Source organism: Myxine glutinosa, chromosome 10 (genome assembly GCF_964187855.1).
Source record: "Myxine glutinosa chromosome 10, kmMyxGlut1.1, whole genome shotgun sequence".
NCBI lineage: Eukaryota > Metazoa > Chordata > Myxini > Myxiniformes > Myxinidae > Myxine > Myxine glutinosa.
The window spans coordinates 67720096-67735095 of NC_136270.1; the positions used below are offsets into that span (position 1 = coordinate 67720096).

General features: G+C 42.9%; 2 protein-coding genes across 10 annotated transcripts in view; one reads left to right on the forward strand and one right to left on the reverse strand.

Annotated features, from left to right (window-relative positions):
• LOC137434125 (chromodomain-helicase-DNA-binding protein 9) overlaps positions 1–15000 on the reverse strand; it is a 353801-nt gene that overhangs the window by 125472 nt on the left and 213329 nt on the right. For all 9 annotated transcript variants that reach the window (XM_068126815.2, XM_078785749.1, XM_068126819.2 and 6 more), the window contains 2 exons: positions 11258–11513; positions 10450–10663 (listed from right to left, as the gene is read on the reverse strand). In XM_068126815.2, coding sequence (XP_067982916.2) covers positions 10450–10663; positions 11258–11513 — 470 coding nt within the window. The remainder of the gene's footprint in view (positions 1–10449; positions 10664–11257; positions 11514–15000) is intronic.
• On the forward strand, positions 1001–2642 carry LOC144894107 (uncharacterized). The gene is made up of 2 exons (XM_078786188.1): positions 1001–1510; positions 1649–2642. The coding sequence occupies exons 1-2, from the start codon at positions 1001–1003 to the stop codon at positions 2495–2497; spliced, it is 1359 nt and encodes a 452-aa protein (XP_078642314.1). The 3' UTR covers positions 2498–2642.

Below are 15000 nucleotides of genomic sequence, written 5' to 3' on the forward strand. Positions count from 1 at the left end.
GGTTTCTCACCCAGCCCACGTAAAATCTACCAACTCCTGCTGTTAACTCCCAAACATATTTTTTTATGTTATCCAATCACAGTGCAGAAATGACAGACTAGAGATCCAAATTAGTGCTGCTATAGCTGCCAGGGTATTCTACAGGCTTTCAGAGAGTGTAAAGACCAACCATGGCCACCAACAGCTGAAGACATGGAGCTCAATCCTGAAGACATCCTACCTCCAGACCTTGTCCGCTTTCTCAGCGTGCTAATGACTGGCAAGGAGGGCATCGAGACAGAAAAGGTGAAGCGTCTGGTCTTCTCCATTGGACAAGATCTGTGCCGTGCAGTGTCAGATGGAAAATGGAAGTTACCAAAGCACATTCTCCTCTGTGTGACTGTAAGGCACCTGTTCCGAAGCAAACAGCTCACCACAATACTACACAGGCTTGGACACTCTGAGAGCTACGATTTCGCCTTGGAGTTGGAAACTGCTCTCGCCAAGGTCCTGGATGAAGTCTCAACTTATCGTACACCACAAATTGTGACAGGAGAGGGCAACCTTGTATTCCACTGTGAGTGGGACAACTTGAATAAAACCACTACCAGTGTGCACGGCAGCAACATTGTAAACAGTGCTGGAGGAATCATGGTGCAGGAGGTCAAGCCCGGGTTCGAGAGCAGCAAGGACCGAATGCTACCTACCATCAATAGGTCACAACAGCGTAGCCTGAAGGTCGACACACCAAAAACTCTCCCACCCTTGCACTTTACTCGCGTTGGCCCGAAGTTCCCTGAAGGCTCATCATTCACACCGCCAGCAGAGAATGACACAGTCTATGCCACTACGATGCAAGAGTACTACATCTGGCTCTTCATCAGATACATCGGAAGCTGTGGCCTGCAGCCTGTGCCTGGGCTAGGGGGTTTCACCTCTGCAACTGGTTCTCCCCCACCCAGCAAATCAACAGTCGACTACTGCACGCCTATCCACCAACCGATCACAGACAACGCAGTTGATGCCAGTGCCTCCTAGCCTTGGGACACCAGATGGGTTCTTCTGCAAAACCAACAAAGCCTCCATTCTGCACTACCTTTTAGAGGACACCACACCACAAGATCTGCAATACCCCAAGGATGCCCTGTTCATCCAGGATGGAATGGCGCTGCTGCATACCCTTGCCAACCTTCCCCCAACATGTGGTGAGATATGCTTGCAGGTGCTTGATCAGATGGTGGCCAAGCAGCACTTTCTGTTCTCCACTGACAGTTACCATCCTGAGTCAATCAAAGCGCAGGAAAGGCTGAGGCGGGGCAGCTCAGAGAAGATCATTCTGGCTGGACCAGCAACCAGGAAGCCATATGACTTCAAAATGTTCCTTGCAAATGACGACAACAAAAAGCAGATGTGCCAGCTTCTTCTGAAAGTGTGGAGTGGACAAGAGGCAGCTACCAGGCTGGAGAGAACAGAGATGGCTGTGCTGATCGTGGAGGGGAAGGCCCACCAACTTGCCTCAACGAATGGCAAGGTAAAATTGAAAGCCCTTCGTGAATGGCGATTCAATTTGTAATTTTTCCTGAAAAAAAGGTGATTACCTGTGATGTTTGTCTAGATCTGAAACTGGCAGTGACTGGTGATTGAAATGCGGTGCCTTTTTGTGTTTCAGGTCGAGGTACGTGAACTCCCCACGATCTACAGCAACCAGGAAGAGACTGATACCAGGGTGGTTCTGTACCTCCATCATGCTGCTACCATCGGATACAAGAACGCTGTAGTCAGAACACCGGACACAGACATCCTCCTGATCCTGCTCCACCATGCCCACAACATCAAGCTGACGGTGTACCTGGATACAGGGTCAGGGAAGCATCGCCAACTTGTCAACGTCTCTGAGCTGGCAGAATCCCTGGGAGAGGACTACTGTGCCACTCTCCTGGGGTACTATGTGTTCAGCGGAGAAGACTGCACCAGTGCCTTCAAAGGGAAGGGAAAAGTCGGGCCCTTGAAAAAGCTGGAGAAGAATCCCAGGTTTCACAGGGCATTCGGTGAACTGGGTGACAACTGGGATGCCAACCCTGAGGTGGAGAGGCAGTTAGAAAAATTCACCTGTGTGATGTACGGCCAGAGTCGCGAGTCATCAGTGGACATTGTCCGTGCCAAGCTGCTACGAAAAATGGTGGGAGAGGACAAGACCCTCACATCCAAGTCCAAGGTTGATCTGGCTCGCCTTCCTCCATGCCAGTCTGCCCTGAAGCCGCACATCCAGCGTGTGAACCACCGCGTAGCATTGTACAAAAGAGCCGATCAACCTATCATCGAAAAGCCAAAACCTTATGAGGAGCAAGGATGGATAAGGACTGATGAAGGACTGTTGAAACCAATGTGGTCCAGTGGTCCCATCCTACCAACCTCACTGGTGGATCTTCTGAACACAGGAGAGCACGAAGAGGAGGAGGAAGAGGAAGGAGAAGAAGAGTTTGACTCTGACGATTTCGATGAAAATGATGATGACTGACTCAGTGTAGAATCACTAATGCTAATGATGTTTATCTAAAACAAGCAAGAGAAGAGTGGTCACATTGAGTGCTAGGACTATTTTGACAGTTGTAATATTTAGAAAAATAAAACTTTGTGTTAACGTCTGTGTAGACGGACCTTAATATGAGTCTATTATTTCGTAAAACTGTGATTATTTTGTAAATAAAGCACTAATTAGCATACTAGTATACCATAGACACATGTAATCATGTTATGAATAGTTCTATCATGATCTATGCCCTTCAAAACATGGGTCTAGACACCTTCATTTTTCAATTATCTGCAATATTGGCTGAGATATGTCAAAAATCGTTTTTTTGATAATGGCAGCAGTAATTTGCATAAAAATGGTATGTGGGACATTTTTTCAGCTTGGGGCCATAGCTAGTCATTTTCTACACATTTTTTCCAATCTAGAAACACTGATTAGAAGTATATCTCCGGGGGGTGCAGGGGGACCTAGTCTTCCTACTAGACTAAATGGAGGCACCTATGACATCATCATTAACATATTTTATTCCCCATGGAGGTTCTTTACAATGAGGCATGTCTCAATTTTTTCTATGCAGCGCTTTTGGAGATATAGTGGTGCAAACGTTTTCAGTTTTTCCAAGATGACGCCCATACCACGTGACTTATGACGTCATAATTATCATTAAAAAATTATACAAGAGGAGGAAGGTGCCCGACGATGAAAATTTCCTGTCAAACGCTTGCAGAGGAAATAATATTTATTCTGTGTTAATCACAGACAAACAAACGGACTCAAATGCAATACCCTCTCCACTGGCGAGGGTAATAAAATCGATTGTGGTGTGTTGAGAAAATGGAGAAGTGATTAATTCAAAACCGTTCATTCGACTCACAACTGTGTTAATCTGTCATATATATAACAGGCACATCTCAGGTACTGTCTCCAAAACCTAATCCATTCCAATTACAAGCAGACATAACCAAACACCTGGTCCCAACATATAACGAAACACTTGATCCGAACAGACATTTAAACCAAACATGTTCAGAATAGACATGGCTTCTCTATTTTCTTAAGAGACGTAAAATATCTTCAAACCAAAACAGTACGGCAAGGTGCGGTCATTGGTGGTAGATGCACATTCATTGCCGTGTATTTGCATCAATGTTTAAAGCAACAATATGACTGTTGTACAAAGCACATGTTGCTTTGAATTGTGGGGAAAATGTGCAGATCGAGAGAATTCATTCATTCTGTGTGTGGGCCAAATGCTTTTAGTCCCACAAGAGTACAAATGCAACATGCGAGTCTTGTTTGAGTTCACGGAATCCCAACCCGAGAGACGGACACTATTACGTAGGTCGTAGGGTCACAATAAATAATAAATAAATAAAATTAAAGGATGAGAAGAGAAATCATAACATTTATGAAAAAGGTAATATGTCTAAAAAAATGGAATTGAAAGATTGCAGCAGCATAAACAAAGAAAGGAATGATTTTGTGGTCGTAGGTAAAAAGGGAAGGAGAGAAGGATGTGAAAGGTCGAAAAAAAAAATCTAGAAAAGACAAACTCAAAGCAAAACGACAATGCTAATTAAATCAATAAAAAGACTGAGGATTATTTCATACTGTGGAAGCAGATCAGGAGTGAATGGAGATATCAAAGATTGTGGTGAGAGCATTGCCAAGAGAAACAGCGAAGTTATCGAGTTTCTACGGCTAGGCCGATGCATTGCAGGCAATGGCGTCAAGTTTCGGGCAGGTGCTACGAGTACACGTCACAAACAAACGACACAAAAGGCCCCCTTTATCCTTTGTAATGTGCACCAATTTGCAGGCCGAGCATTATCAAATTAAAAGGCTTTAGCAACGGCCTCATTGTAGTTGCTAAAGCACCGAGGCACGGAAAGATCACGGGTGGGCATGTCTGGCAGAAGAGCTGCTGCAAAACGCCAGTTACCAAGCTCAAGCGGGGCACAATTGAGTAGCACGTGTCTGCCGCACAATAAATTATTCACACAGTGACTCACAACGCCCAGTGTGACCACAATACACCATCTGGCAGTGCAAAAGTGCGACTGCAGAGACTAACAAAAAAAAAGCAAAAAAAAAAAAGACACTTTCATGTCATCCTTTTTGCGACCTTTGTGAACCCCTCCAAACGCACACGAACACAAAAATAAAAAGACCTTTTTTTGTCAAGAATAAAAGGGCCTCCAAACCTATGCTTGACTCACTTAAATATCAAGAGATCCTCCCACCAAAAGGCTTTATCACACTCTCTAGCACAATATCTTCTCAAATTCTTAGCATGGCATAACTACACTGTAAGTGCTGACTGACCAAACAACAAAAAATAATTCAAAGACAAATAATGCACAGGTAGGGGAGGGACAGGTAGCTAGAGAGAGGGAGAGACAGAAAGAGAGAGAAAAAGAGAGTAAGAGAGAGAAAGAGAAAGAGAAAGAGAGAGGCACATACAGAGAGACAGAGAGGACCAGATAGGCATACAGAGCAGAGATAGACAGAGACAGAGAGAGCACTGGACCTCATTGCGTCAAATGACATTTAATTACGAGCAAAGGAAAATGACGTTCCTTCTCCATTTATAATTTAGATCCATAATTAAAGTGCTGGCCAAAATAAAAACGCAGTGCAGCATCCGTGGGGACATGCAGAGTAGTGGCCAATTTAATTGTATCATTTTATGCTTTTGGGATGTCAAATGCACTTCTCAAAAATATGTTTGCACTTCCTTCATCCGCTCAACGGCCGACTTGCTTTGCTCACAGATTCGCTTACAACACAACAAACAACAACAGGCATTTTAAGACCATTTTCCCTGCAAGAGCGGGGGTTAGCCTTGCGGTCCCCATGACAATGTTCTCCATTTTGCCCTATTTTCTGCATCTCCCCTTGTTAACCCCCTTGCCCGCATTTCTTCTTGGACCATCTTTAGCCAAGTCTTTCTCGGTCTTCCCCGTCCTCTACTTCCTTCTACATTCATTTCCATCACTCTTCTCAACCAGTCACTTTCATCCTTCCTCAACACGTGACCAAACCATCTCAACCTGTTTCTCTTCACAGCATCAATCACAGGCTGTATTCCCATCATCTTTCACAATTCATCATTTGTCTTCCTCTCTCTCAACGATACTCCACACATCCACCGAACCATTCGCATTTCCACTCTTTCCAGCCTTCGTTGCTGCTGTACGTTCATTACCCATGTCTCGCTCCCATAAATCATAACACTTCTCATACATGCAGCATACACCTTTCCCTTCAGCTTCAACGACACTCCCCTCATCATGAGCACGCTACTCAGTTCCCGAAACTTCTTCCATGCACATCTCACTCGAGCAACCGTTGCCGAGTCTGACCCACCTTCGCCATTCAGCATGTCTCCTAGCTAACAAAATGTTTTCACACCTTCCAGCTTCACGCCGTCTCCAAGATCCAACTCAACATTTCCTCCATCTGCAGCTCCCTCTGTGCACACCTTACACTTGAATGTAGCTGCCACACTGGTTAATGACCCTCTCAAACCACTACATTTTTGATGAACCCACTCAGCGCACATTGGACATTGAATGGAATTCACTCCGACACCCTTCCTGCACAAAGCACAGGGCCACTTCCCAGTTCTTTCCACCTCACCACATGCTTTACCACTTGCCATCACCTTCGTTTTTCCGATATTCACCTTCAGACCTTTTGTCTCCATACATTCCTTCCACTTGTTCATCTTCTCCTTCAGTCCATCCATACTTTCTGCAATCAACACCAGATCATCTGCATACAACAACTCCCACGGTAAACCCTCCTTTACGTTCTGGGCCAGCACCTCCATGACAGCTACAAATAGTAGTGGACTTAGTATGGACCCCTGATGCACTCCCACCTTCACCTCAAACTCACCACTGTTCCCATCCTTCGTCCTTACAGCTGTGCGCGCTCTTTTGTACATTGCCATCACTACTCTGATCAACCATTCCTCCACTCCTAACTTCCTCAATGCCCATGTCTCTACTTCACGTGGAACCCTATCGAATGCTTTCTCCAGATCAACAAACCCAAGAAACAACTTCTTCCTCTTCTCCATATACTTCTCCTGCAACTGCCTCACAATAAAAAGCACGTATGTCGTTCCTCTTCCTGGCATAAATCCAAACTGCATTTCGTCAATCTTCACTTTCTTCCTTATCCTCCTCTCCAACAACCTTTCAAATACCTTCATTCCATGCTCCAATAACTTTATCGCTCGATACGAGCCACAGTCCAGAGGGTCACCTTTCCCCTTGTATAGAGGGACGAGGGTACTCAGTTCCCAATCCACTGGAATGCGGCCTTCTTTCACCACCAGATTGCATATCTCTGTCATTTTCTTCACACCCCAATTTCCCGCTGCCTTCAACATATCTCCCACAACTCCCGTTGGCCCTCCCGCTTTTCTACTCTTCATTGCTTTTATCGCTTCAACTTCATTCTCGGTTATCTTCTCTGCCGGTCCTAAAACTGGGTTACTCTCTATGTTGCCATCCCATTCATTCTCTGTATTCAACAGTGTTTCCATATATCTCTTCCATCTTCCTTTAATTCCATCTGGGTCCACAACGATTTGTCCCACTTTATCCTTCAAGCAACTCACCCCCATCACATCACACCTCTCTTTCGCTATCTGCTTTGCAATCCTGAATACCGCTCTCTGCCCCTCTTCCAAATCCAAGCATTCTACGAACTTTTTCCTTCTTCCTCTTTCTTTGCAGCCTTCTTGGCTGCCTTATAACTTTCATGCTTTGCCATTTCTGCACCCGTACCCTTCGCCTTCTGCCACTCCTTGAATTTCTTCCTCTTCTCGTCAATCCTCCTTCCAACTTCATCATCCCACCACCATGTTTCCGAGTGCCTCGGTGGTCCTTTTGTCCATCCACATACCTCACCAACGGCTCCCAACAGACTACCTTTCATTGACATCCAACCACTTTCAAGCTCAACCACATCATCCTCTACCATATTCAGCCTCTCTTTTAATGCCTCCCTTACTGTCACCTCTTTCAACCTCCACACCTTCAATCTCGGTTGGTACTTCACCCGCCGAGCTCTCCTCGCACCTTTCACCCTTATGTCACAGACAACCAAGTGGTGCTGTGAAACAGCCTCCTCCCCCGGGATCACCTTTGTGTCCCGGAGGTGCCCCCTATCTCGCCTACGCACCAGCAGGTAGTCAACGGTCGTCGTCGACCCACCTGACGTATATGTAACAAGCTTATTATCCTCTTTCTGGAACTGAGTATTACAAATCAACAAATCAGCTCCATCAGCAAACTCCAAAATCCTTTCACCTTCTCCATTTCTCACACCATATCCGTAACCCCCATGAACTCCCTCAAAACCGGCCATACTCCTTCCCACATGTCCATTTAGGTCTCCTCCTACCACAACAACTTCCTCATCTTTCACGTTTTCCATCAGCTTCTCTATAGCACACCAGAACCTGTCCTTCTCTTCATCGCTCCGACCAACCTGCGGAGCATATCCCGAGATGACGTTCACCAAGAACTTTCCAATCATCATTTTCACCATCATCAACCTATCACTCACTCTAGTCACACTCACCACACTGTCTACAAACTCCTCAGAAAACAGGACACGAACACCATTTACACCTTCTGGGCACCCTTGCCACACAAACTTGTATTTCTGTCCCTGCCTACCCTTCACCATTGTCACACCATTTCCCTTCTATCTCATCTCCTGCACACAACATATGTCCACTCTTCTTCTGACCAATACTTCCACCACTTCTCCTGATCTCCCTGTCATTGTCCCTACATTCCATGTCCCAAACCTCAGAAACCGATCTCCACGTCGGATTACAGATTCGCTTACAAAAAGAACAGAAATCTGACACTGTCATTACCTCCACCACCACAGGTGGATGGATTTTATGTTTTCATCCCTGTCTGTCTGTCTGTCCGTTTGTGAACAAAATATCTCAAAATGTTGTGGACGGATTCAGCCGAAATTTGGCACATGTAGCGCATGTGACAAGGACGAAATGATTATATTTTGGTGAAGATCCGGATTTGGCTGCTGGAATTTTTAAAGTGATTTTTCACCATTGGGAGATTGGGCCAAAACCGATACCCAGCAGGATATCTCAAAAAGTTGTGGACGGATTTGGACGAAACTTGGTGGAGAGTTTGGGTGTCTGACAAGGACGATTCGAATCGATTTTGGTGAAGATCTGAATATGGATTCGGATATGATAATTATTTAATTTATTAAGTGATTCTTCACCATTGGGAGATGGGGCCAAAAACGATACATAGCAGGATATCTCAAAAAGTTAGAGATGGATTTGGACGAAACGTGTTGGACAGGTTGTGTGTGTGACAAGGAAGAATCGATTCAGTTTTGGTGAAGATCTGGTTCCGGCTACAGCTACTATAATTTTTCAAGTGATTCTTCACCATTGAGTGATGTGGCCAACCAGGCGGAGGTATGCTCCTTACTGAGTGCCGTTCTAATTTTTCTCTGCCATGAACAGACATGACAATGATTGGGATTTAGATTCATAAGCTGAATACGGTTCATCGGACTGCACGAATCACACAAGGCTGCAAGGAGCACTTTGACAAAAGGTATGTGGAGTTTAACCCAAAACAACATTACTGCTTCACATCCATATCCATGCAAAAAGACCTGAACAAGGCTACGACATAAATCCAGACATGGTTTCATGCAAGCCCAAACGTTTCACCCATTGTATGCACCCCCAAAGGATGCACCCGTTGTATGCACCCCCAAAGGATGCACCCGGTGTATACACCCCCAAAGGTTGCACCCGGTGTATGCACCCCCAAACGTTGCACCCGGTGTATGCACCCCCAAAGTATGCACCCGTTGTATGCACCCCCAAAGGATGCACCCGGTGTATACACCCCCAAAGGTTGCACCGGAGTATGCACCCCCAAACGTTGCACCCGGTGTATGCACCCCCAAACGTTTCACCCATTGTATGCACCCCCAAAGGATGCACCCGTTGTATGCACCCCCAAAGGATGCACACGGTGTATGCACCCCCAAAGGATGCACCCAGTGTATGCACCCCCAAACGTTGCACCCGGTCCGGTGTATGTAACACCAAACGTTGCACACGGTGTATACACCCCCCAACATTGCAACCGGTGCACCAAATGTTGTATGCACCCCCAAACGTTGAACCCAGTGTATGCACCCCCAAAGGTTGCACCTGGAATTGAACCCGGAATTGCACAGAGGGAATTGAACGCGCTCAAAACTCCCTCAGGGAATTGAACATGACGAAGAGATTATATACAACCAATTGATGACCCAAAAAGAAATTTTACCGATCTGCATGTAAATTAAGAAAAACCCTCAAACTGGCTTCGCAACTACATGCCAGACGTAATTCTCAAATTCTCAACATGAGAACAATGTCTACATCTCTTCAAGTTATCACAATAAAGCCATGCACCAACTTTCAGTTGAATATGTTAAAGGGTATGGGGAAAAAGTCTGAAAAAACCTCAAGTGTTCTCAAGTGTTTGTGTGCTTCCCCTTCTCTTGTCTTCCGCTCCCTCTTTTTATATATTTTGTTTGTCTGGTTGATTTGTTTGTGAAGTAAATGTCAGCTCTTTCACGAGCGTCGATACAGTATACAAAAAAAAAAAAAAAAAAAAACCCACAGGTGGGACGGACAGACAGAGAGCAAACAAATCATCCCTTCCGGTGAAACCAGTCGGGGACTCATAAAATGCAACTACTTGCAACTATTTTAAAACATTCCACCAAAACACGTTATTGATCTGCTGAACACAATTTTTGTGACAACCTGAAAACAAGCCGGGAGAACTACAGCAATCATCGTTCCGATGCCCGAGCGCATACTGAGTTTTGAGGGCTTCATCAGTCTCACAAATACAAACCTGCGCTGGATTAGGTAGTCTTCGAGAATGTCCAGGCAACGCACCATCTGTGAGAAGATCAGGACCTTGTGTCCTCCCATTTTCAGCTTGGGCAGGAGCTTGTCTATGAGTACCAGCTTGCCAGCAGCCTGGATCATAGCTTGCAGGTAAAAGTCAGCCATGTCGCAACCCGCGTGAGTCTCACGAAACTCCTCGAGTATCTTCTCCTCGGCACCTTCACCACAAGAAAAGGGGACATGGGTTGGCCTGCTTTGCGGTCCCATCCGAACCAATGGCTCGTGATGCTCGGAACCAAGGTTCAAATCATTTACATGCACCACATGTACTTGTCCATTGCCCACGGATGCCCTTGGAATGGACATTAAAGGTTTGATGATGTTTACTATTCTCTTTGTCTTCCATGTAATCGATATACAACGTCAACTCAAAGCCTGAGACAAATAGGATGTACAAATAGTGAGCAAAACAAAAATGGCTTCTCAATTATCTCATGGACGAATAGTTTTAAAATGGACCAGAAGATGACTTGATAATCAGCAAGCTATAAATAACAATATCAGTCATTAGTGATTTTTATGACCTTCTTCTTGTCTGGTAATTGATTTTTTTTTTGTTCAAGGCTTTTTGCCACAAGCTTCAGCCTTTTGAAAATTCCTGGCGAAACTGTGCATCAGGCTTTTCCACACAAAAGTGTATCATTATTCATTTTTACTTGTCCTTGATGTACAGAGTATGAAATCGTATGAAATGAATCCCCGGAAAAATCTAAATGAAATACAAAAAAGTTGGTTTGTCAGAAGACTGTTACCATTGATGAGGTAGGGATGGTTGCAGCACTTCCGGAGTTCCATCATGGTGTTCATAAGGCTTGGTAGGTTTGTCTGGCCTGCACCTTTTGACAAAAATGTAAAGTTCCTCTCAAGAATAGCACGGTAGTATTTTTTCTGGATGCTGGTAAGCTCCACCTCAATGATGGTCTCTTCCTTGGGTGCAAGGTTCTTCTCTACGTCCTCTTTAAGACGTCGCAGCATCATGGGTTTCAGAATGGCCTGTAGTTTCTGAACCTACATGACAGAAGAAGGTACATGATGGAAGGATATTCGAGAACTTGCATATGACGACAGCCCAATTTAAACATTTGCTTACAAGATAAGTTCCAGATCAATAGCCATGCCCATAAACCACAAATATACCTTGCAAATAATGGGTGAGTCTACTTACACCCAAATTGCACACAACATACTTGTACTGTGTATGTAAAAATACAACATACTTGTACAACACAGGGATAAAAATACTGTGTAACAAAAACATGACATATCTGATCTGAAAAACTTAATTGAGGTCGAATCAATAGCTGCAGTAATCCCCAAACTGGAAGTGATCAGTCTACGTGATCAACCTACAGAACTGGAAGTGATCAATCTACCTTTTACTCATAAAACGACTGCACTTAAACATCAGCATTTTAAAAAGTATTAAAAATAGTATTCAAACTTCCTCAAATTTTTCAATCATCACTTAAGACAAGGATATAGGGATAGAACAGAACCAAAGATTGGCGAGTGCAGCGAAAGAACATTCGATCACAATCTGCAGCATTTTTTTTGCAAATAAAGCACAAGACAGGTTTCAGGAGCCCCTTTGGACAATTCACAACAGTGGGCATCTTGGGATTACGATTGGTTTCGGCACTGTTTCACATTTCTTTCATATATTGTACGGTTCTGTTTTTCATACATCATGAGATCTGGTTCAAGAGGAAGAAAAAGCAGCGCAAAGTGCTATTTTGTAAAAGAGGCACTCTTTTTCAATTATTCTAAATCACCAAAATCATGAGAACTACAAGGGTAAATGAAAAAGTAAAGGGAATTTTCTGAATAAATTTTAATAGGAAAATCCCTTTACACACATTTTAAACACACACACACACACATTTTACACACACACACACACACATTTTACACACACACACACACACACACACACACACACACACACACACACACACACACACACACACACACACACACACACACACACACACACACACACACACACGTGAATAAAATTTTTTATTCTAAATTAAAAAGTCAATGTGGGGATGACAAACTACAGTCTAAAAAAGGTCCTAAACAAGATAGGGATGATGTTGGTTTACAGAGCAGCTAACAGTATTGCCATCACATAACAATCCCTACATCACTGCCTCCAGACTATTGTCTAGGGTAGGCCGAGCTAAAAGTATGAGAAGCTCCTATATTTCATTTCTGCCTACGTACGTATAAGAAGCTCTAATATAATTTCAGGGGCCTTGCAACTTCAGTTGTCTTTCCTCCTTTCCTTTTTTTATCAACGTAGAGTAACCAATCACAAATGGAAATAATTATAGATTGCTGTTATTAGAGATGTCCATGCAGTTTGTAAGACGTTGGTGATCATGCACTGATATTATAACATTGTACTCAGGCTGCTAATTTGTAGAGTCTCAGTATGTGGCTACACTACAGGAGTAATCAAGTACTGTTGTAACCAGTGGAGTGTTTGTCGAAGCTTGAAGCAATAATTGATGCAGTGTAAATGAGGCAGTGATGTCGGGATTGTTATGTGATGGCAATACTGTTAGCTGCTCTCGAAATCAACATCATCCCTATCTTGTTTCAGACCCTTTTCAGACTGCAGTTTGTCATCCCTATATTGTACACCGCTCCTTTCCTATGCCATCTCCAGGCATTGCAAATCGTCATTGCTGGGCACCGAAGGGGGCTCGGCGGTGACGCACGCTGAAAGAGAGTACTCAGTTTTCACTCTGGTTGTTTGTTTGTTTTCTTTCTTGTTTTCTTTCTTTCTTGTTTGTTTGTTTGTTTTCTTGGTTGTCCGGACAATATCTCAGCCATCCTTTGAGCTAGGAAGCTGAAATTTCGGCACAATAGTGAGCAAGTCCTTTGTCAAAAACCGTATTTTTTGTTTTTTGATTAATCAATAAATTGAGGAGTTATTTAATTATTAGCGATTAATTAAGTACTTATTTAATTAATCAAATTTCCTTTCTCTTCTGACCATTAACTCAGGCACCTTTTGAGTTAGGAAGCTGATATTTGGACATGCCAATGACCAGGTGATTTGCCTGCAAAAGCTATTTTTGATTTATTAATTAATCAATTAATCGATTAATTATTTAATTATTTGATTAATGGCAAAAAAAAATTTTTTTTTAAAGTTACAGATTCTGATGAAATAGTGGTAGTTTATGTGTTCTCTGACCAAATTTATTAATAATTAATTTTTTTATGATTATTATTTATTTATTTTCATTATTAATCATTTATTTATTTTCTTTCTCATTTGGCCAATATCTCAGGCACCTTTTGAGCTGGGAAGCTCATATTTGGACATGAGTGACCAAGTGATGTGGCTATCAAGGATATTTTTGATTTATTGATTAATCATTTCATCTATTAATTATTTATTGATTAATCGATTAATTATTTATTGAGTAATCAATTAATTATTTAATTCTTTATAAATGACTTATTTAATTAAATTTCTAAAAGATACATCTTCGGATGAAGCACTAGTGGTTTCGTTATGCGATTAGCCAATTGATTATGAAAATATTTTGTGATAATCTTTTATTGATTTTAATTATACAATTAATCAATCAATTAGTGTACACCTCTCCCTCCCAATGCAGCCTCAATGAGCTGCACTGCGGTATTGCCGGGCGCCGGAGGCGCCCCGGCAATGCCGCGCTGCAGCATATTTAATTATTTGGCATGGGGCGGTGTACTTTGAATGTATCTGTACTTGTTGCCTTTTTAATTTAGCATAATTTTTTTTTATTCACTTGTGTGTGTGTGTGTGTCTATATACATATATATATATATACTGTATATATATATATATACACTGTATATATATACTGTATATACATATATATATATACTGTATATATATATATATACACTGTATATATATACTGTATATATATATATATATATATATAAATATATATATATATATATATATACAGTGAAACCTTGACTTACGAGTTTAATTCGTTCTGTGACCGAGCTCGTAACTCAATTTGCTCGTTTCTCAAATTAAATTTCCCCATTAAAATGCATTGAAATGCTATTAATCCGTTCCAGCCCCCCAAAAACCACACCAATTTTTTTTTAAATATACAGTATATATAAAAATATTTCGTGCTTTATATTTCACCTGTATGCAGCATACAAGTTGGCAGGATGGCCTGGACTGGAGGTACGCACACTTGACTCTAAACTGTCCAGCCTGGGTTTGAATCCCGACCCAGCTATAACCTGTCATGTCGGTGTTTCACAGGCAGGGTGATTCATCAATGTGTGTACCGCTAAACTGGGCGCCCCGTTTGCGTCCCATTAGTTGTTGGATGTTAAGGATCTCACCGTGTCTTCCACAAAGAGAAGGCGAGCTATTGCCGGCACTCTGAACAAGTTGTGGCCTGGCATGCTCTTCTCCTCTGCCGTTATATACGTCCTCCTCGGCATCTTTTTCCAGAAGAGCCCT

Bases quoted from the DNA above. Each gene is read 5' to 3' on its own strand.
- LOC144894107 (XM_078786188.1), top strand. From the start codon at position 1,001: ATGCCAGTGCCTCCTAGCCTTGGGACACCAGATGGGTTCTTCTGCAAA. The intron at 1,511-1,648 runs GTAAAATTGAAA...TTTGTGTTTCAG, and splicing joins TTGCCTCAACGAATGGCAAG to GTCGAGGTACGTGAACTCCC.